At 42.9% G+C, this 19184-nt stretch overlaps 4 protein-coding genes across 4 annotated transcripts; 1 reads left to right on the top strand and 3 right to left on the bottom strand.

Annotated features, from left to right (window-relative positions):
* Positions 1 to 5115: 5115 nt before the first annotated feature.
* Positions 5116 to 7209, bottom strand: KVR01_012206 (uncharacterized protein). The gene is made up of 3 exons (XM_044792402.1): positions 6038 to 7209; positions 5373 to 5943; positions 5116 to 5237 (listed from the first exon to the last, which is right to left on the bottom strand). The coding sequence occupies exons 1-3, from the start codon at positions 6457 to 6459 to the stop codon at positions 5157 to 5159; spliced, it is 1074 nt and encodes a 357-aa protein (XP_044638784.1). The 5' UTR covers positions 6460 to 7209; the 3' UTR covers positions 5116 to 5156.
* A 1274-nt stretch (positions 7210 to 8483) lies between these two features.
* Positions 8484 to 10284, bottom strand: KVR01_012201 (uncharacterized protein). The gene is made up of 2 exons (XM_044783521.1): positions 10086 to 10284; positions 8484 to 10021 (listed from the first exon to the last, which is right to left on the bottom strand). Exons 1-2 carry the CDS (start codon positions 10203 to 10205, stop codon positions 8732 to 8734), a joined length of 1410 nt encoding a protein of 469 aa, XP_044638779.1. The 5' UTR covers positions 10206 to 10284; the 3' UTR covers positions 8484 to 8731.
* A 328-nt stretch (positions 10285 to 10612) lies between these two features.
* KVR01_012307 (uncharacterized protein) lies at positions 10613 to 11795 on the bottom strand. Its single transcript, XM_044784145.1, has one exon. It carries the CDS (start codon positions 11617 to 11619, stop codon positions 10822 to 10824), a length of 798 nt encoding a protein of 265 aa, XP_044638885.1. The 5' UTR covers positions 11620 to 11795; the 3' UTR covers positions 10613 to 10821.
* A 1180-nt stretch (positions 11796 to 12975) lies between these two features.
* KVR01_012143 (uncharacterized protein) lies at positions 12976 to 15711 on the top strand. Its single transcript, XM_044791503.1, has 3 exons — positions 12976 to 13217; positions 13301 to 13499; positions 13566 to 15711. Exons 1-3 carry the CDS (start codon positions 13014 to 13016, stop codon positions 15518 to 15520), a joined length of 2358 nt encoding a protein of 785 aa, XP_044638721.1. The 5' UTR covers positions 12976 to 13013; the 3' UTR covers positions 15521 to 15711.
* The last annotated feature ends 3473 nt before the right edge of the window (positions 15712 to 19184 follow it).

Genomic DNA, 19184 nt, shown 5'->3' with positions numbered 1-19184 from the left:
TTAATAATATTTAAAATCCTTAATATATTTAATAAATAATTTAAAATCCTTAATATATTTAATTATTAATTAAATAATCCTTTAATATATTTAATTATAATTAAATAATTATTTAATATATTTATAAATAGTTTATTCTTTAATTATATTATAGATAATTTAAAATCTTTTAATATATTTAATTATTAATTAAATAATCTTTTAATATATTTAATTATTAATTAAATAATTTTTAATATATTTATTAAATAATTTAAAATATTAATATATTTAATTATTAATTAAATAATATATAATAGTTATTATAAATATTAAAAGTATTTTAAACTTTTAACTTTATTAAAGTTATAATTATTTTAATTTTTTCTCCCTTTTATAATCTTTTAATATTATATTATCTATTAATATACTTTTAATAATATATAAAAATATATTAAAAATTTATTTATATATAAATTTAAAAATTAATTATAATTATTAAACTTATCTTTTAATATATATATTATTTAAACTTAAATAAAATTTTAAATTCTTATAAAATAATTATTATAAATAATAAAAGTATTTCTTTATTATTATTAATTATATTTATTTTATATTATTATTAATATTTTATAAATTAATATACTTTATTAATTAATAATATATTAAATATAATATATATTAAAATATATATTTTAAGATTTATTAAATAATATAATTTTATAATTATAAAATTTATAATAAATTATAATACTTTTATATTTAATATTTTATAAATATAATATAGTTTTATAAATTAAAGTAACTATATAAATAAATATTATTATAATAAATAATATATTAAATATAATATATATTAAAATATATTTAAAGATTTATTAAATAATATAGTTTTATAATTATAAAATTTATAATATATTATATAACTACTTTTATATTTAATATTTTAAATATAATATAATTTTATAAAATAAAATAACTTTATATAAATAATATTAAAATAATAAGTATATATATTATATATAATATATATTTAAATATATATTTTAAAAAATCTATTAAATAATATAATTTTATAATTATAAAATTTATAATATATTATATAACTACTTTTAATAAATTTATATTATATAAATATACCTTTAAAGTTTAAAGTAACTTTTATTATTAAATATTTATATAATAAGTTAATATTATATTATATTATATTATATTAATTTATTATAACTTTTTTATTTAAATAAAACTTTTAAAAAAATAATATTATTATTTATTATAATAAAACTTTTTTATTAATATGATTTATTTCTATAAAGTCTTTAATAGTATATAATAATTAAAACCTATAAATTAATTTTTAAAATTTTATATAAATAAATTTTTAATATATATTCTATTAAAGTTTATTAAAATATATTAATAAATAAAAATAGTTAAAGGGACTATAGAAACTATAAGTTAAATATTAAATTAATAGTTATTAAATTATTAAAGACTTTATTATAAAGTTATTTAAACTTTAATTAAATATTAAGTTAATAATTATTAAATTATAAACCTTATTATAAGGTTATTTAAACTTTAATTAAATATTAAGTTAATAATTATTAAACTATTAAAAACTTTATTATAAAGCTATTTAAATTCTAATTAAATATTAAGTTAATAGCTATTAAGTTATAAACTTTATTATAAGGCTATTTAAACTTTAATTAAATATTAAATTAATAATTATTAAACTATTAAAACCTTATTATAAGGCTATTTAAACCTAATTAAATATTAAGTTAATAGTTATTAAACTATTAAAAACTTTATTATAAATTATTTAAATATAATTAAATATTAAGTTAATAATTATTAAACTATTAAAAACTTTATTATAAAACTATTTAAACTTTAATTAAATATTAAATTAGTAATTATTAAGTTATATACTTTAAACATTAATTAATATATAATATATTTATAAATATTTAATTTTTAAACTTTAATTAAAAATATATTTTAAATTTTATAATATTTTAATATTAATTTACTTACTATAATTAATATTAAACTATTAATTTATTTATATACTTTATTATAATTTAAATAAATAATTTTATTTTATTATAATAAAAGTATATAAAATCTTTTATTATATATATTATAATCTATATTATACTTTATATATATTAATTATAATTTATTTTATAATTATATATTTATTTAAATAAATAATTATATATCTTAATTTATTTAAATTATAATATATATAGTTTTAAAAGTAATATATTAAATAATTATTTTATTTAACTTTTAATAATAATAAAAGATATATATAAATATAAAAAACTTAATATATTTTAATTCTTTTAAACTATTTAAGTAATTTTAAAAGTAATATATTAAATAGTTTACTTTATTTAACCTTTAAATAATAATATAAAATATTATATTTATATATAATAAAAGTATTTTTATATAATATAAATTCTAATAAAATAAACTTAATATATATATAATAATAAACCTATATTTATATTATTAAAATAACTTTTACTTTTATAAAAATATTATATAAAATTTAATTAATATAAATTATATTAAGTTTTCTTATTTTAAAAGTAAGTATTTTAAACCTATATTTATTTTATATATATATAATAATTATCTTTTATTTATTATTATTATATTAATATATAAAATCTCTTTTACTTAAACCTTAACTTTATTTATATTAATTTCTTTTCTCTTTTAACTATACTTTATAATTAATTTTATAACTTTTCTATATAATCCTCTATACTTCCTCCTTTTATAACTTATATTTTACTAAATTAATAAAATTTTAACTTTAAAAATAATATTATATTAAAAAACTTAATAACTATACTTTTTATATATACATTATATAATTTAATTATAATATATATTAATATATACTTTATTAATTAACTCTTAATTATAAAAACTATAATATTTAAATTAAATATAGTTTTTATATAAATAATTACCTTTTATATATAATCTTCAATTTTAATTATTTTAAAATTATATTATTAAATTTATAAATTTCTCTCTATAAATTAACTATTTAAAAAATAAATAATCCTTAATCTACCTTTTACTTTATATTAATAAATCTTTAAATAACTTAACAACTTACTATTATTTATTTTAAAATAAATATAAAATTCCTATTATAATTATACTAACCTTTATTTTATTTATAAAAACTAATAATCTTTAAAGCTTTTATTATATTTATTATAATATACTATCTTATAAAAGTTTTCTTTATTATTTATTTATTAATATAATATTTATTATAATATAAATATATAATTAACTATATATTTTAATTATATTATAATTATTACTTTTAATAAATTCTTTTAATAATACTTTAATAATATCTCTTAATAAATTATTTAATATTATTATAAATATTAAAATTAATTTAAAACTATAATAATATTTTATATATAAATCTTTAAAGCTTTTATTAATTAATATAATATTTATAATAAAAATAAATTAATTAATTAATAATAAAGTCTCTAATATTAATTATAATAATATAGTATTAAAAATATTAACTTATATATTTTAACTAATTAAATTTATAAATAATATCCTCTTACTCTATAAATACTTATAACCTTAATATTTATTATAAAATATTATTATATAATACTACTAATTTAAAATATAAAAATATTTATTAAATATAATTAATATAATAATCTTAAAATTTAAATTATAACTTAATACTTTAATATAACTATTTTATAAATTAAAATTATAAAAATATTAATTATATAAAATCTTTATTTATTTATTAATAAATTAATAAAATATAACTTTAATATTTAATATAATAACCTTATTTAAACTCTTAATTTTAAATTATTTAATTCTCTTTTATTATTAAAAGTTAATATATAAAATATAAATAATTAATAAATATAATAAAAACTAAAAATAAAATTAATTAATAAACTATTATTATCTTTTTTAACTTTTATTAATATAATTATAAACTTAATATAATTATAATTATATAATTATTAATATAATTATTATTAAAATAATAAAATAATAAAATAAGTAATAATTAAATATTAAAATAAAAAAATTATTATATTTAATTAAAAAGAAGAATTTCTTTATTTCTTATTTAACTTAAAAATAAATATATAAATATTTAATTTAATTTATATAAATTAATTTTATTTTATTTCTATTAAATAATATATTTATTATAAAAATATAGTAATAAAAGTACTTAATATATAATTTTTAGGTTATTATAAAATAGGTTTAATAGATATATAATATTATATAAACTATATATATTAAAAGAGGTATTAAATAAGTAGATAATAAAAACTAGATAAATGGATATAATTATTAGGTAAGTAGATATTAGCTTTATAATTTTATTTAATATTATTATTAAAGTAATATTTTTAACTTTATTTATATATAATAAAATTATAACTATTAATATTAATATTATTTTATATATAAATAATATTTTATTTTATATTTTATAATTAAATAATAAAATTTATTAAAAACTTCTTTTTATTTTTTTTATTTTTTATATTAAGTTAAATAAGTTAATAACTACTTATACTATATTTTTAAAATTATTTATTATAGAACCTTCTTTTCCTTTCTATCTTATTAGAGTTATATTAAATTAATAAGTGTCTAAGCATACCTAGTAAATAATAAAACCCCTACCTATGCCCATGAAAGGAACCAACTCTGCGCCTCCCGTGATTGAGAAATAAATAGGTACATGTTATACACACAACCACCCTCTCCCCGTTCAAAATACCTAGCAGAAATGAGTTCCCACCCAAATCAGCACATATGCCGCGGCCGCGGCGTCGAATGTCCACGGCGAAACAGTCGAGACGCGGGGCGAGGGTAGCAAGTATCTCTCCCACCACCATCATACAACACCAAAAATCATGCCCCGCCTCCCCTAGCAACACACCACTCCTCATCCTAACATCTCTCCCATCCCCCGTTATCCGCCCAAGCAATACATCCCTAACAATATAATGGATTTACCCCCACCATCATGATCCCCCCCTTCAACACGAGATCGTCCCCCCTTCGTCCCCCTCTCCCGCCCTCACCCCCGCCCCCGCCCCTTCCCATCGCCCCCTGGATCACGCATACTGCGGCATGACCCTGTCGTGCGCCTGGTTCCACAGGGTATGGGTCCAGTTCTCCGGGAGGACATGCGATATCTGCAACACAAGGAAAAAAGCAGACACAGACGTCAGCATTTCGATTCGGAAAAAAACAAAAGGGGGGAAAAAAGAAAGAAAAAGAAAAAAAAAGAGTTCGGCCTAGTGCCGACGGAGCAGGTGCGCTTGACTGACCCTGGAGAGATGCAGCTGCCAGTTGTTGGGCCTGGGCCCCCTCACGACGACGGCGGCGCAGCCGGCCCCGGCCCCGCCGCCGCCGGGCAGGCCGTCGCCGTCCCAGTCCCCGTCCCCGAGGTACGTGCCCGGCAGGCCCTGCAGCGGGGCGTCGGCGGGGACGGCGGGCAGGTAGAGGACGAAGCGGCGCCTGGCGCGGGCGCGGAGCAGCCGGCGCAGGAAGGCGCGCTCGCTGACGCGCTTGTGCCAGGGCCGCAGGTCCTCGGAGTCGAGGTAGGCGTGCAGCTCGCGCAGGCGCGGCAGGGCGGCGAGGCGGCGGCTCAGGTCCTCCCAGGGGTTGTCGGCGGCGGTGACGGGGGCGCCGGCGACGTGGGGCTGGGGCCCGCCGCCGCCGCCGCCGTCCGGGCCCGGGAGGTAGAGCTCCGTGATGAGGGGCTTGACGCGCAGGCTGAGCTCGACGTTGCGGATGTCGCGGGCGGGGGCGTGGGCGCGCAGGAAGTCCCTGGCGACGATGATGTCGGTGAAGACGAAGGTGAGGGCGTCCTCGAGGGGCCCGATGCTCTCGGCGTACCTGGTGGGCGTGTTAGTCTTGAGTGTGGTATCAGATATGGGTATATATGTATGTGATATCAAGACACGGGAGATTCCATATGAAGGCTGCCTACCATCGCTTGCAGACCAGGAGGGGCGAGGACGGCGATGCGAAGCCGGGCCGGCGCCGCACAATGTCCCTGGGCGAGGCGGTCCTCCCCGTCCTGGGGTTCGTGGCCCTGACGGCGGCAGCCTCGGCGCACCGCCAGTGGGCGTTCCAGGGCGAGCGCAGGCGGGACTCCCAGGTGAGGGCCTCGACGCCGCGGGAGGCCTGGAAGCGGGCGTAGCGGATGTCGTCGTCGTCGGGGGCGGTGATGCAGGGGAAGGCGGGGACGACGTGGTCGCCGGCCGAGTGGACGTGCCAGCGCGTGTCGTGCAGGGCCCACAGCTCGTCGAAGATCTTTTCGCGGATCTCAAAGGGCAGGCGGTCGAAGAAGGGCGACGAGGCCTGCGGGTCGGCCGTCGCGGCCATGTCGGAGCGGAGCGTGCTGGCCATGCCAGGCTGGGAGCTAGGGCGGTCTGTAGTTTTGGGCTGGGCTGTGGGTTGTGGTTTTTGTCTGATGGGCAGAGCTCGGTCGGTAGCGTGGGTTGGTTGGTTGGTTGGTTGGCTGGTTGGCTGACGAGACGAGACGAGGCGGGCTGGTGAGGTCGACAAAGAGAGGGACAGAGCTGCAGGAGACTACGCTTGACTATGGTACAAGCTAGCTGGGTAACTGGGGCGTGCCTGTCTGGGTCATGGATGATGATTGATGGTTGCTGTTTGACGGGACGGATTGAAGGACGTCAGTCTGTCGCGGTCTCATGTGACCGTCTTGGCCAGACGAGATTAGAATGAGAAGCCGTCTGGAGCGAGACCCCCAGGGCGAGAAACCATGATGGGAGACGAGGCAAGAAAAGACAAAGCCCGAAAAGGGTGGGTGGAGAGGGCAGGTGGGAAATAGAACGGGCAAGATACGGCAGGACGGATGCTGAGCTGAGAGAGGTGCAGCCAAAAAAAAAGAGGGGAATGTCGGGATTTGATGGGTTTGGATAATTCCCCTGTTGGTCCCTCCTGTCATCGGCCTCTTTTCTCTCGCTCTCACCTCCTGCTGTCTGTGTTCGTGCACCTGCTGGGGAGGCGCCACTGCGGGCAGACTGGCAGAGTGGGCACACTTGAAAAGGGAAATGCTGCCTGACAATCCTCACCCCAGGTACGCACACGGTTGAGGACGTATGACGCCATTGCCCCCCAAGGTCCCCCAAGGCCCCCCAAAGAACACTGGACCCTGGATCACCCGCCCGCCTTTTTGGGGGTCCAAGTCTTGGCCACCCTGGGCGCTGCCTGCCAGCCCTGCCCTGCCAGACTGCCTGCCACCCAATTGCACGCGGCGGTTGGTGCCCGCCCCCGGGCTTGCCCCGTTTCAGCCTAGCCTTAACTCCCACCGTTGCACCCTAGGTCGCTCCTGCCCAGGTCCAGGGGTGAGATGTTAGTTAGTGCCTGCTCCCGCAGACCGGGTGCGTGCCAAACAGCCAAACAGGGCAGCAGGCATCGGACGGCGCAGACGGCCTGGGGATGTAACCCTGAAGGTTTAGTTATTCCCGAGGGCGTGTCAAAGATCTAGGTTAGGGTTCGACCTGCGCCCGTACTCGAAATTATACCCGCTAATATGACGATAATTACTCTGGTCGTGCCGGCCTGCCAGGAGTGCCTGACTCGCCGCACCACCGGTAAACCTGGCCGAAGGGGACGGAGCCGCAGTGGGATCGGACAGGGGTGCATCAGTCATGGGCTCATGTTGGTGCAGACGTATAATTCTCTCTCCATGGTTCCGAGGTTCCAAGGCTCCCTTCCGAGGTTTCCTCCCCAAGGCCTGATACGGCGTGACACCAACCGCACCTGAGCCGAATAATGTTTCAGCGCCTGCAACCTGCAACCTGCAGCATGCATCCTCACCACTCGCACGAACCAGCCTCTAAACCTTGTGATGGTTGGTTGGTCCCTGACCCGCCCTGGATGTATATCATGTGATGCCTGCTTACTTACGGATACCAAAGTACTTACCCACAACCTACCTTGTACATTGGACCCATCCGGTATTCAGCTCCTGTTCCAGAATACCGAGCCCCCACCGTGACACTCACTACTCGTTCCTCCCGCATCGGCAGTACGCAGCAGGGCCGAGTGGCAGTTGTGGGTACATACACGTGTAGTACGGGGCATGCCTGGCGATCTCCCTCAACTCTGCTCCCCACTTCGATCCCACCTCGATCGTGCTGAGATCGGGTATTATGGTGGCCGTCGGTCCTCCTTGACTCGGCACGGCGGTCACACGAACGACGAGTTTGTGCACTGGCACACTGTGTACGACAAGCTTCAAGCTTTGAGCGCAGTGACGGGCGGTCAGAGTCGATAAGCTGTGTCCTTGTGTCCTTGTGTGCTTGTGCTCCTGAAGTCCTTTCCGATCTGATGTTTGGGTTCATGTCCGAATCAGTGGCATCATGGCATGCAATAATATGCAATAGGACTGACTGACTGACTGACAGTCTCTATTTACCCGACCCCGGCAGAGAAATACCATGGCCGTAACGTCGAGGGCAGAAGAAAGTTGAACGGTGATATCGTCGTGGATACTTAGTCTTATTAGTCTACCCACAATAGGCACCCAACGTCTATCTATACCCAGCAACAACTTCAGACCCACTACCCATAACACCACTAGTAACATATCATCGATATACACCAACACCAACTGACTCGATATACACCAACACCAACTGACCAGTTGTCATCAAGCCAGCTTCCACAGCTTGTCAAACCGGTTCTCCGGGTCATACCGCCGCTTCAGCTCCCTCAGCCGCGCCGCATTCGCCCCAAACGCCCCCTCGGCGCTGATGCTGCCGTCGAGGTAGTTATTATACTGCCCGACGCCCTCGCCCCCGACCTCGTCCCCGCTGAACCCCCTCCGCCGTATCATCCCCGCCACCTCCTGCTTGAACGCCCGCACCGCCGCGTCCGACCGCGCGTCCCGCCAGCTCATCAGCACCGCGACGTTGAAGTACCGCCCGCGGTTCGCAAACGCCGTCGCCGAGGCCGGCACGCCGCGCGCCACGTCGCTGGGGAACAGCTCGTACCCGATGATGCTGCCGCGGAGGTCCTCCCCCCCGGCGCTGAGCCGCTCGATGCCGCCCCACCACGCCGCCGCCGCGTCCGCCACCACGCCCGCGTCCACCGGGTACGTCACGTTCGCCGCGCCGAACTGGTACCGCCCGCCGTGCGGCACCCCGCCGTTCGCGAGCCCGTTGACGGCCGCGTAGGGGATCGCCGCCGCCGTGTTGACGTGGGGCCCCACCCGGAGCAGCGGCGCGTACCGCTCCTCGCCCTCGGCCGCGCTCCCGTTGTGGAACACCTGCGCCACGATGGCCCGCCCCCGCTCCCCGCCCGGCCCCGGCGGCGAGTACCCGAACGCCAGCAGCATCGCCTGGCCGCCGTCCTGGGCCGCGAGCACCTCGTTGGCGCCCGCGACGACACCCTCCAGCTGCTCGGGCGAGAAGACCAGCACGCCGGCCCAGACGTCGCGCTGCGGGAACGCGCGCGACGTGAAGCGCGTCACGGCCGCGAAGCTGGTCCCCGCGCCGCGCAGGGCCCAGAAGAGGTCGGGGTTCTCCGTCTCGGACGCGGTGACGACGGTGCCGTCGGCGAGCACGGCCTCGGCCTCGAGGAGCACGTCGATCGTCAGGCCGTGGCGCGGCGAGAGGAAGCCGAACCCGCCGCCGAGCACGAGCCCGCCCACCCCCGTGTGGTTGACCGTGCCCCCCGGCGTGGCGAGCCCGTGCCGCGCCGCGGCGGCGTCGACGTCGGCCCAGAGGCAGCCGCCGCCGTAGGTTATCGTCTGGGCGGCCGGGTCGACCGTGACGGCGCGCATGAGGGACAGGTCGACCACCACGCCCTCTGGGCCCTTGGACGACTGGCCCGAGGTCGAGTGCCCGCCGCCGCAGACCGTGAAGGGGAGCGCGTGGCTGTTTGCCCACCTGATCGCCGTGCTGACTTCTTCTGCCGAGGTGGGCTTGATCACTGCGGCCTGGTCTCATGGTTCAGTGAGTGTTTGTTGTTGCGAGCCGGGCCGGTATCAGATAAGAACTCACAGTTCGCTGGACGCAGCTCGCGCTCCAGCGCTTGATGCTGTCCTCGTAGTCGGCATCGCCCGGCACGATGACCTTGCCGGCCTTGAGGTCCTGCTTCAGAGACTCGTAGATCGATGCCATGGTTTCTTGGGTTTTTCTCAGGTCGTGCAACACACCATTTACTGGTGGTTCAAAACTGTTGCGGATGTCTGGATACCAGCCCCTATAAAGACTCAATCAATATGAGCCAGCTCAGCTCGCAGGAGCGGGGGTGACAAAACAGCCCCCACTAAATGAGACGAACGGTCAGGGTCCAATCCTCATTGGGCAATTGCCCAGGATCGACAGTCAAGGATCCTCTCTAGGGCTTACACGATTCCTCGCCAAAGTGCCCTGCAATCCGAGGCTCTCGGGTGTTGATACTAATCACAACGGCCACGAGATACTAATTGTGCCCACAGGTGGCGAGACTTGGCCGGGCAAGAGTGGGGCGGCAGTGCTCACTGTGTCAGTCATGCCTATACGGGCAGTCAATATTCCAATCAATTGATGATCCAATGCTTGCAAATAGCCTGCTCAATCAATCCACCGAAGATGACGACTAATCACCACCCGCGATAGTTGCCTCTTGTCACGATACAGGAGACTATATGCCTATGGCAAATACCGGCATCACTTCTGCATGAATAGCGCAGTGGCATCACTCGTGACACCTCTCCTATGCCGTAGTAGACAATACTAGATAGTACCAGCGCACTCACCTCAGCGAAACATAAACCTTCGTAACCTCCTGCACCGACCCCTTAAACAACCTCCTCACCTCCCCATCCCCATCCTCAGAGCAGTGAAACCGCGCCACGACCTCCGCCCTGAACGGCGCGGGCGGGCGGCTCCACACCCGGTGCACAGAATCGTGCAGGCACTGTATCTGGACGCCCCGGAACCCCATCCCCGCCAGCCGCCGCATCATCTGCCGCGCCAGGTGGCCCATGAACCCCTTCCCCTCCTCCCCAGCCTTGGTGGCCGTCGAGTTCCGCAGCGCCACCTGGCCGGGGCCCGTCGCCTCCCGCGCGCCCGGGTCCCGCCCGTCGCGCGCGCTGAGGATCCTGTTGCGGTCGGCGAGCAGCGGCATCACCCCCACGAGCGGCGCGAGGCGCGCCGCGTCGATTTGGTTGAAGGCGTCGAAGGCCAGGGCCACCGAGAGGAGGGGGAAGTCCATCTGGCGCACGAGGTCCGCCTCGCCCGCGCCGCTGCCCGTGTCGTCCAGGTCCCAGTGGAGCTTGCCGCCCGCCGCGTCCGAGTCTGCGTGTTGGAATGTGTACTGGGTGTCGAAGATCCCCAGGGAGAGGCCCGAGGCGACCGCGTGGCTGACGAGGTAGTCCGAGTGGCGGAAGAGGTCGTAGCAGAGGCGCGTCTTGTTGTCGGGGTAGAGCCGGGACCAGACTGGGGAGGCGAAGGCGGTGCTGTGCATTATTATTGCGTTCGCCCAGGCTATGTGCTCGCGTGTTAGGGTGCGGATCTCGTAGCGGGGTGGGAGGGTGCGTTCGGTTAACATTTTATCGTGGGGGTTGTTGATTCAGATGAGGAGCTTGGTGGATATGTTTGTAAGTATGTATGTGGGTGATTGTGGTTTAATGAATAGTGGTCGTTGTGAAGTGTCTTATTTTTTGCGTGCGACACGTGGAGTGGTTGTCGCGGTCTCCGAGGGCGGCTGATAATGCAGGGTGCGTGCCGTTGCCTTGTTGCTGTGATACAACGGTCTGCTTTATGCTGCCGCTTCGGCCGATGTAATACATACAGGGTCTGCTTGTACGTAAGCCCTCGGTGTCACGCCGGGGCGACGTGCAGCATGTAGTAAGCAGGATGGTGACTATCGTAAGCTGGTCAGCACCCTTGATATCAATCCGAGCGAGCCAGTATCAGCCGCCAGAATGTTGCACTAGTTGGCGAGCTGTTGCCTAACTGTAAAGAGGTGGAGACTATACGAATTGAGACGAAAACTCACTGCAAACCTTGGAAGACATGCAACATTTGAAGAGCTTATAAACTTCCAAGTTAGTAGCAAACAGTTCATTCAAGTATGCGGATGATTATGTTTCACTTGAGCGACAACGTGCATAGCGGCTATTAGTTCTTAAATGTCTCTATGAGTAGACTTGAACACCCTGACTCGGCTTAGTATACAGTTAGCTTTAAAACCTTCACAAGCTTCGGACTCATTACTTGTTTTCTCACATTAGGTACCTAGGTAATGAGAGTAAATGTAGGATTTTAAGTGGTTTCGTTTTTTAATCCCCATACATATAAAATGTATGTGGCGCCTTCATGCAGTGGTAAATAGTTAATAAGGCAAGGTTTAAAAAAAAATACAGTGTTAATAACAGTGCAGAGAGAATACAGTACGTCTGTGGGCACGTGACCTCAGCCTCGTGCCGCACTGTAGGATTTCAAGGCGCTAGCACTAGCATGAGTCGTGGGCCTCAATGTGGACGACCATGTATCTTCATCAGTCTAATGTGTAAAAAGGTGAGCCATTTCTCCGTTGACGACAAGTTGCTTGCAGCGACGAGAGCAGAGTCACTGCGGATTGTGTGTGGTCAATAGACGCGACAAGTCGCTGGCAGGGTTTGGTCGAGGCGAGCGTATAATAATCGCCGATTGGGTATGGTCGAGCGGCGCGACACGCTTAAAATGGACCTCAGCCTTCGGAGCTGTCTTGATCAGGAAATTTTATGCTGTTGAACCGGTGGCTTGTAAAGCCTATTGGTTGCCATACGATGCGGCTGAAATTGTGGCTAGCTGCAAACTATATTGGTAGCACTAATCTATCCGACCTGTAAACTGCTCTATAAATGCTTCTTTTTCTCTTCTTTTGGTCTTAAATTTAGCATTATATTATCAGCACCATCGTGCGGCCCTCTCGCCTGCTCTCCGTCTCACTAAAGCAACATGTGCCTCGACGAGGACGCTGGGTTAACGCATTCTTGCATCCAGGCCTGTACAGCCTGCTATGTCTTCCAATATGACGCCCTTGAGCTTCTCGCAGACGGCAGGAGTGTGAACTTAGGAACGCTATCAGAGCTCCTGATAATCGCGAATCAGGGCTGCAACTTTTGCAAGTTCCTGCTCAAAGTAGCTATTGATTCCGGCAGGGTAAGAGATCCCTATCGTCCATGAGGTTGGGTGAGTTGAAATTTTCTGGTTCGATTTTAACATGGCATGCATTTGGCGTACAGCCTTTCAAGAACGACGCCAGAGTTGAAGCCATTCCCGTGGAGTCGTTCAATAGAAGCCCCGATCTTTCCAGCAGGCAACTAGATAAGATCAGCATTAGAGTTGCCGATCCATTCACATTTGGCCGGTCGGGCGGTACTGGGTTTATTCAGCAAGAAGAGTTCCACCAGTTCTCGGTGGACCTGGGTATTTTTACTCAAAGTGAGGCCCATCGGCTATTCAAGACCCATACACCACATAGGTATCTAATCAGTCAGTATGAAACAGCACCCGAGCTAAAACATCTCATCCCGAAGTTTCCCGCGAACCCCAGGGTGGCCACGGAAGATGTATTTGGAGAGATCGGTACTTGGATATCCGAATGTATTAATAACCACGACGGCTGTCCGAAATTTGTGGAGTCAACCCTCCCAACGCGAGTGTTAGATGTCGGGACTGCTACAGACCTACAACCCGACCATGTGAAGCTCCATGTCACCGCGAAAGGGGAATGTGGTCGCTACGCAGCACTCAGTTACTGCTGGGGCCCCGGCACGCAGGTTAAGACGCTGCAGGGCAACCTAGAGGAACACAAGAGGTCGATCCGGGTCACACAGCTCCCTCAGACCGTACAGGATGCGATTCGGGTCACGCGCGAAGTAGGAATCCGCTATCTCTGGGTCGATGCACTCTGCATCATCCAGGACTCACCAGACGACGACTGGCCGCGCGAGGCCGCTCAAATGCCTGAGATATACAAGAATGCCATGGTCACCATCTCGGCTGCGGCAGCCACAGACACCACCCAGGGATTCTTGGGAGACCGAGAACCCGTCTTGCAGTCTATCCTCCAATCTTCCCGTCTGCCGGTCTACAAGTACGTGTCGGACGACGACCAGGACGAGACGTTGGCGAATTTTGAGCTACTCGGTGAAATATTCCTCGCCCGGGATGAAAATCTTGGGTACGACATCAAAAAGTTTGATGACGAGGCAATCAACACTCGAGCATGGTGCCTGCAGGAATCCTGGCTGTCGCCTCGACTGCTGGTCTTTGGCTCAGGCCTTCCACGGTGGATATGTCTGGAGCACGAGAGAATGTATGGTGTGGACCACCCTAAGGATAGATACGACTGGGACACGCAGGACAAAGTCAGAAGACAGATTTTCAACGACCCAGTAAATTCCACATTGGTCGGCCATTCCCAACGAGCGAGAAGCGAGTACCTCCAGCAGTGGGGAAGCCTTTTCCACAACTACACTCGAAGAAATCTCACCTTCAAGACGGACAAAATGGCAGCCATATCGGGAATTGCCAAAGAGATGCAAAAGCTGCTCCAGGACCGGTATGTCGCTGGTCTTTGGGAGAGTTCCCTACCTCATTCATTGCTTTGGAATCATGTGAATGACGGGGACCCACCAACCGCCGTTGCCACAACAAGCAAAGAGAAGAGGAGGAAAAGAGACAAAATTCGCGGTCTCCTTACGTCACTCCTTTCCTCCACAGAAGCCTCTTCTTCTACTTCCTCCGCACCATACATTGCCCCGAGCTGGTCACCATTCGCCAACAACGGCACCGTATCCATGCATAGCTCCTGGGGACCCGAAGGACAGACCCTAGCCTCGATCACAGAGTTGGACCTGAAGCCAGCCAACCCCCTCGCACCCTTCCTAGCCCTGGATAAGCTACACGACCGCATGCAAATCACCGCACCCATGGCACAGATGTCCTATGAGGAGGTAGTCAGCAATTTCGTGATAGTAACAGATGGCAGCCCCCACATGTTCTGGGACTACATCATCCCCGACGGTGGGGCTGCGAACGAGCACCTCGGCCACGCGGGGGAACTACAGTGGAAATATCCAGAGATCAACCCCCAAGTGGCTGTCGATGCCCGCGTCGTTCTGGACCTGATCGGCGGCGGCGGCGGCGCGAGACCCCTGGCGCGACAACCCTCGGAACGTCCTGTCCCGCCTGATGCAAACCCAGACGATTGGCCGGCGCCCGCCGGGGGTAGTAAGAAACAAGCAGACCTGTGGCTTCTTGAAATTTCGCACACAAATTCTCCTTCAGGACTCGTCCTGGTGCGGATCAAAGGTTGCGAATTCAGGAGAATAGGGATGTTCGTCATGGCGCGAAATCAAGACCCTACTTATCAGTGGGTAAATGGCTATGAGGTCTCTGGACCGCGGAGGTGGGACTGGGATACGAGACTTAGAATGAGGTCTTGTATAGTCTTTTGAACACTCTTCGTTACTTTATAGGTTTACCTATTGGAAACCTTCGTCTAAGAGGTTTGTTGGGCGGGGGAGTGTTTTGAAACAACTGCCCGCTTTCCTTAGTGACAAAGGATATCAGATAGGCTCTGCAAACAAACTACAAGAATTTAGTACTTGAATCGATAAGTTTATTTAATAAAGGTTTTATTAATATATACATATATTTAAAAGAATAATTTTTAATTAAACTTCCTTTAATATAATTTATTTATATAATAATTATTTTTAAACTTAATTGTATTATATAATTCTTTTATAATATTTTAATTAATATTATTATTAAAATAATATCTTTTAATTATTTATATATTATAAAGTTAAAATTATAAATATTTATTTTATTATAATTATTATTATTAATATTATATTCTTTTAAAATATTAAAAGGTATTTTTAAATATATATATATAATAAAATCCTTATATAATAAATTAATATTACAATTCTTATTTAAATATATAATTATTAATTTTAAGATAAATTAAAATAAAAAGAATTTATAATACTTTATTTTTAAAACTTTTAAAGAAATATAATAACTTAATTTCCTTTTAATTTATATTTTTATTATAAATAATTATTAACTTTTTAAGAATTTAAAAACTATAAAAAAAAATTTTTAAAGTTTCTTTATAAAAAGATTATAAGAATATATATAAAGTTATTAAAGACTTTATATATAACTTTTAAGAAAGAAATAAGTAATTAAATAAAAAAATATTTATAAAATAAAGTAAAAACATAGTATAGCTGAAGCTATTGCTACTAATAGGACCGTTAATTATAAGGGGTGTGTTGGCACGGTATCAATCTGTAAGCTTATCTAGCGCTGACGCTCGCTTACTTCTATGGTTGCAATTGCCAGCTCGTCCCCAGCATACGCAGTTTGTACTTTTTTAGTACCAAGTACCTCCACTTGCGCTCAAATCCCAACTCATATCCGCAATTGTATTTGAACTTTGCTTGGATGCGGAGCTGAGAACTGCCACATCCACTCACCCCCTCACCAAGAAAGACGAGAGGATCCTGTTGGTCACCATAAAAGTGTTCTCCGTTTATACAGCCTTTAGAGAAATCCTGTGCAGTGTCTTCCTGCTTAGCGCCCGTTGAATAGACGATCTCAGACACGCCATGAATCGAAGCCCCCACTGAACACCCAGCTGGCCCCCGAGCGTTACTACTGTGTACCAGTGGTGACACCAGCTGCCAGCACCATCGCAACCTAACTATGGTTCACACAGCGAATCAATATCAACTTCACCCGGTTTCTCCACTCCATAATGGCGGCCTTCCCAGATACTGTTACCTTGGCACTGGCATCGACGATGAGAGAAGCGCCCAGGTCTATCTCACCCCCACTCGTGACTGACACTTCGTCGGACGTAGATGATATAGTCCGATGCCCCTCAGGAGCAATCTTGTCGACCGTGAGTGGCTCGTTGTCCGGGGCTGCGGCGACGAACACAATACTAACGAAGGCCCGCGCCACACGACTCGCATTATCGTGCGAGTCGGGGCGGAAGCAGAAGACCAACAGCGTAGCCTCATCGCCAGCCTCAGCATATGTTCCATGTGTAACTTTCTGGAGAACGACTCGCATCTGAACGTCATCTCCTATCCGCTCAATGACGTTTCAGCGTCCAAAGTCAGCCAGTGACGTATTTTGAGTTCTGAACGTCTTTCCTCCGCCCTCGGATGCATCCTGAAGAAGAGCGTCGAGGGCCAGGAGGGGCTCTTCGTTCGTCTCCCTGTGAGACTTTGACATCCGTCGTATATGTAGACATTGCACCCAGGCTAACTTTAAAGCCGACACGAGAGAGTGATAGTTTCAACGGCGGGGCTGAGACTAGGGAGGAGTGTAGACTGAGCAACGGTTGTACGTTACGAGTCCAGAGCGTCGGATGTTGGGGGGCGCCTGGAAATCTGTTGTTGTGGCCGCGATTATTTAGAGTACCAGGTACTTATGCAAGTCCGAGTACGGCAGTCAGCCAAGATCAATGCCCTGTCAGTCAGCAACTAGGTAGCCTTCGGGTCGGACAACTTTCCCCTGAGACAGGCGGTTATCCTGGTGGCTTGACTACCTAGGTATCCAGCCAGCTGGCGCCAATCAAGAGCACACTTTACAGGCGGGTGGGCAGCCTTCACGGACGACTTTCCCGATTCACCAAATCACGAGCGGCAAGCGACATCTGGACACGCCGCAGATTACAGGCGGCAAGCGACACGCCGCATGTTACAGGCGGCAAGCGACACGCCGCATGTTACAGGCGGCAAGCGACACGCCGCACATTACATGCGACAAAACTGCGATTGTAATCCAGTGCCAGTATAAAATGAAACACCTGATCCCAAATAAGTTTCCCGCGAGCCAATTTGTGTTCTTCCACGCCGAGGACCATAACCGAAGGTATTTTTTACGCATTGTTATCAGCATTTGCTTTTTCAACTAGAACAAATATTCACAGGGCAACAAACAGATAGTACAGAGCAACAACTTGAAGTATTGCTAGCCAACCGAGCACGCCATTCAACAAATTACACACCCATACCACCCCAACCAAGTACATCTAATACCCTCGCCAGCGACGATGCCCGTCCAAGCGACAACACCCAAGCCAGCAACAACGCCCCAGGCGCCCTCGCCAGTGGATCCAGCATCCAAGAAGGGGAAGCCCGTACAGAACTACCCCCCGAAGCAGCAATGATGAGAGAAGTAGCAAACCCAGTGAACCGCTAGGGTAGAAGCCATGAGAGGGAAGATATGGAATTACACAGTGATGCTGTGTTATGAATTAAGGTTGGGGCTTCAGGGATACATCTGGTTTCGCTTCTATTCCGCATACATCCGAGGACATACATGGTGCCTTCATGCGGTGGTAAGCGCTTAAGACCCAGCGCTTGAAAAGGATACAGTGTCGATAACTATAGTTTAAATACAATGGGTGCTGCAAGGATAGTACATGTTGCCCAATACCATCCGAATTCGACCTTGAATTTTTCATTTATTGCCCTATGAATATTCGTTCTCCTCTCAATCTAACGTTAGGTCTCAGAGGGGCTACTATTGTATCAAAGCGCAACCTACTGTTTGTTAACTGGGTTTTACGGATAAAAATACAGCCACCCTATACGTGGATCAATACACACTGGCCTGCCTTTAAACTCGCTGGGTCTGGCGATGAAGTCCATCCCTGAGAGCCTGAATGCTTTAAAGCGAAAGGGCACAGCGGATTTGATTTTGAATTGGATATTGCTGCCCTCGGTGACTTGCCAACTGGCCACAATAATGAGGAGCCCGAGCAAGTCGACTATGTGCTGGCCCAATTCGAAATTCAGTTGGCCACCCAAAAGGACGGTGAAATACAAGAGCTGCGGAAAGATAAACGCCGGGAGGTCCGGAATTCTCATAGCTGCAATCTTTTGAGCGACAACGGAATCAAGCAACTGACTCATTCAGAGGAAACCAAAATCCTCATGGACAGGCGTTTGGCCATGATCGGAAGAGCCACTGGCACTTTCAAACCCAGGAGGGACAGAATTTCCTGCACCACTTGGCATGCCAGCCCGGGGTGCGCAGTCGTCGGCCCTACCCAGCTTGGACGGTAATCGCTGCTATCTCAGCGCGGCC

The sequence above is a fragment of the Diaporthe batatas genome, assembly GCF_019321695.1.
Source record: "Diaporthe batatas strain CRI 302-4 chromosome Unknown Contig00018, whole genome shotgun sequence".
Classification (NCBI taxonomy): Eukaryota; Fungi; Ascomycota; class Sordariomycetes; order Diaporthales; family Diaporthaceae; genus Diaporthe; species Diaporthe batatas.
This window is presented reverse-complemented; position numbering and strand designations above follow the sequence as displayed.

Coding starts and splice junctions, on each gene's coding strand:
- KVR01_012206 (XM_044792402.1), bottom strand. CDS start 6,459: ATGGCCAGCACGCTCCGCTCCGACATGGCCGCGACGGCCGACCCGCAG. Junction 5,944..6,037: donor CTCCTGGTCTGCAAGCGATG/GTAGGCAGCCTT, acceptor CACGCCCACCAG/GTACGCCGAGAGCATCGGGC. Junction 5,238..5,372: donor GGCAGCTGCATCTCTCCAGG/GTCAGTCAAGCG, acceptor CTTGTGTTGCAG/ATATCGCATGTCCTCCCGGA.
- KVR01_012201 (XM_044783521.1), bottom strand. CDS start 10,205: ATGGCATCGATCTACGAGTCTCTGAAGCAGGACCTCAAGGCCGGCAAG. Junction 10,022..10,085: donor CGAGCTGCGTCCAGCGAACT/GTGAGTTCTTAT, acceptor CCATGAGACCAG/GCCGCAGTGATCAAGCCCAC.
- KVR01_012307 (XM_044784145.1), bottom strand. CDS start 11,619: ATGTTAACCGAACGCACCCTCCCACCCCGCTACGAGATCCGCACCCTA.
- KVR01_012143 (XM_044791503.1), top strand. CDS start 13,014: ATGTGCCTCGACGAGGACGCTGGGTTAACGCATTCTTGCATCCAGGCC. Junction 13,218..13,300: donor TAGCTATTGATTCCGGCAGG/GTAAGAGATCCC, acceptor TTTGGCGTACAG/CCTTTCAAGAACGACGCCAG. Junction 13,500..13,565: donor CCTGGGTATTTTTACTCAAA/GTGAGGCCCATC, acceptor AGTATGAAACAG/CACCCGAGCTAAAACATCTC.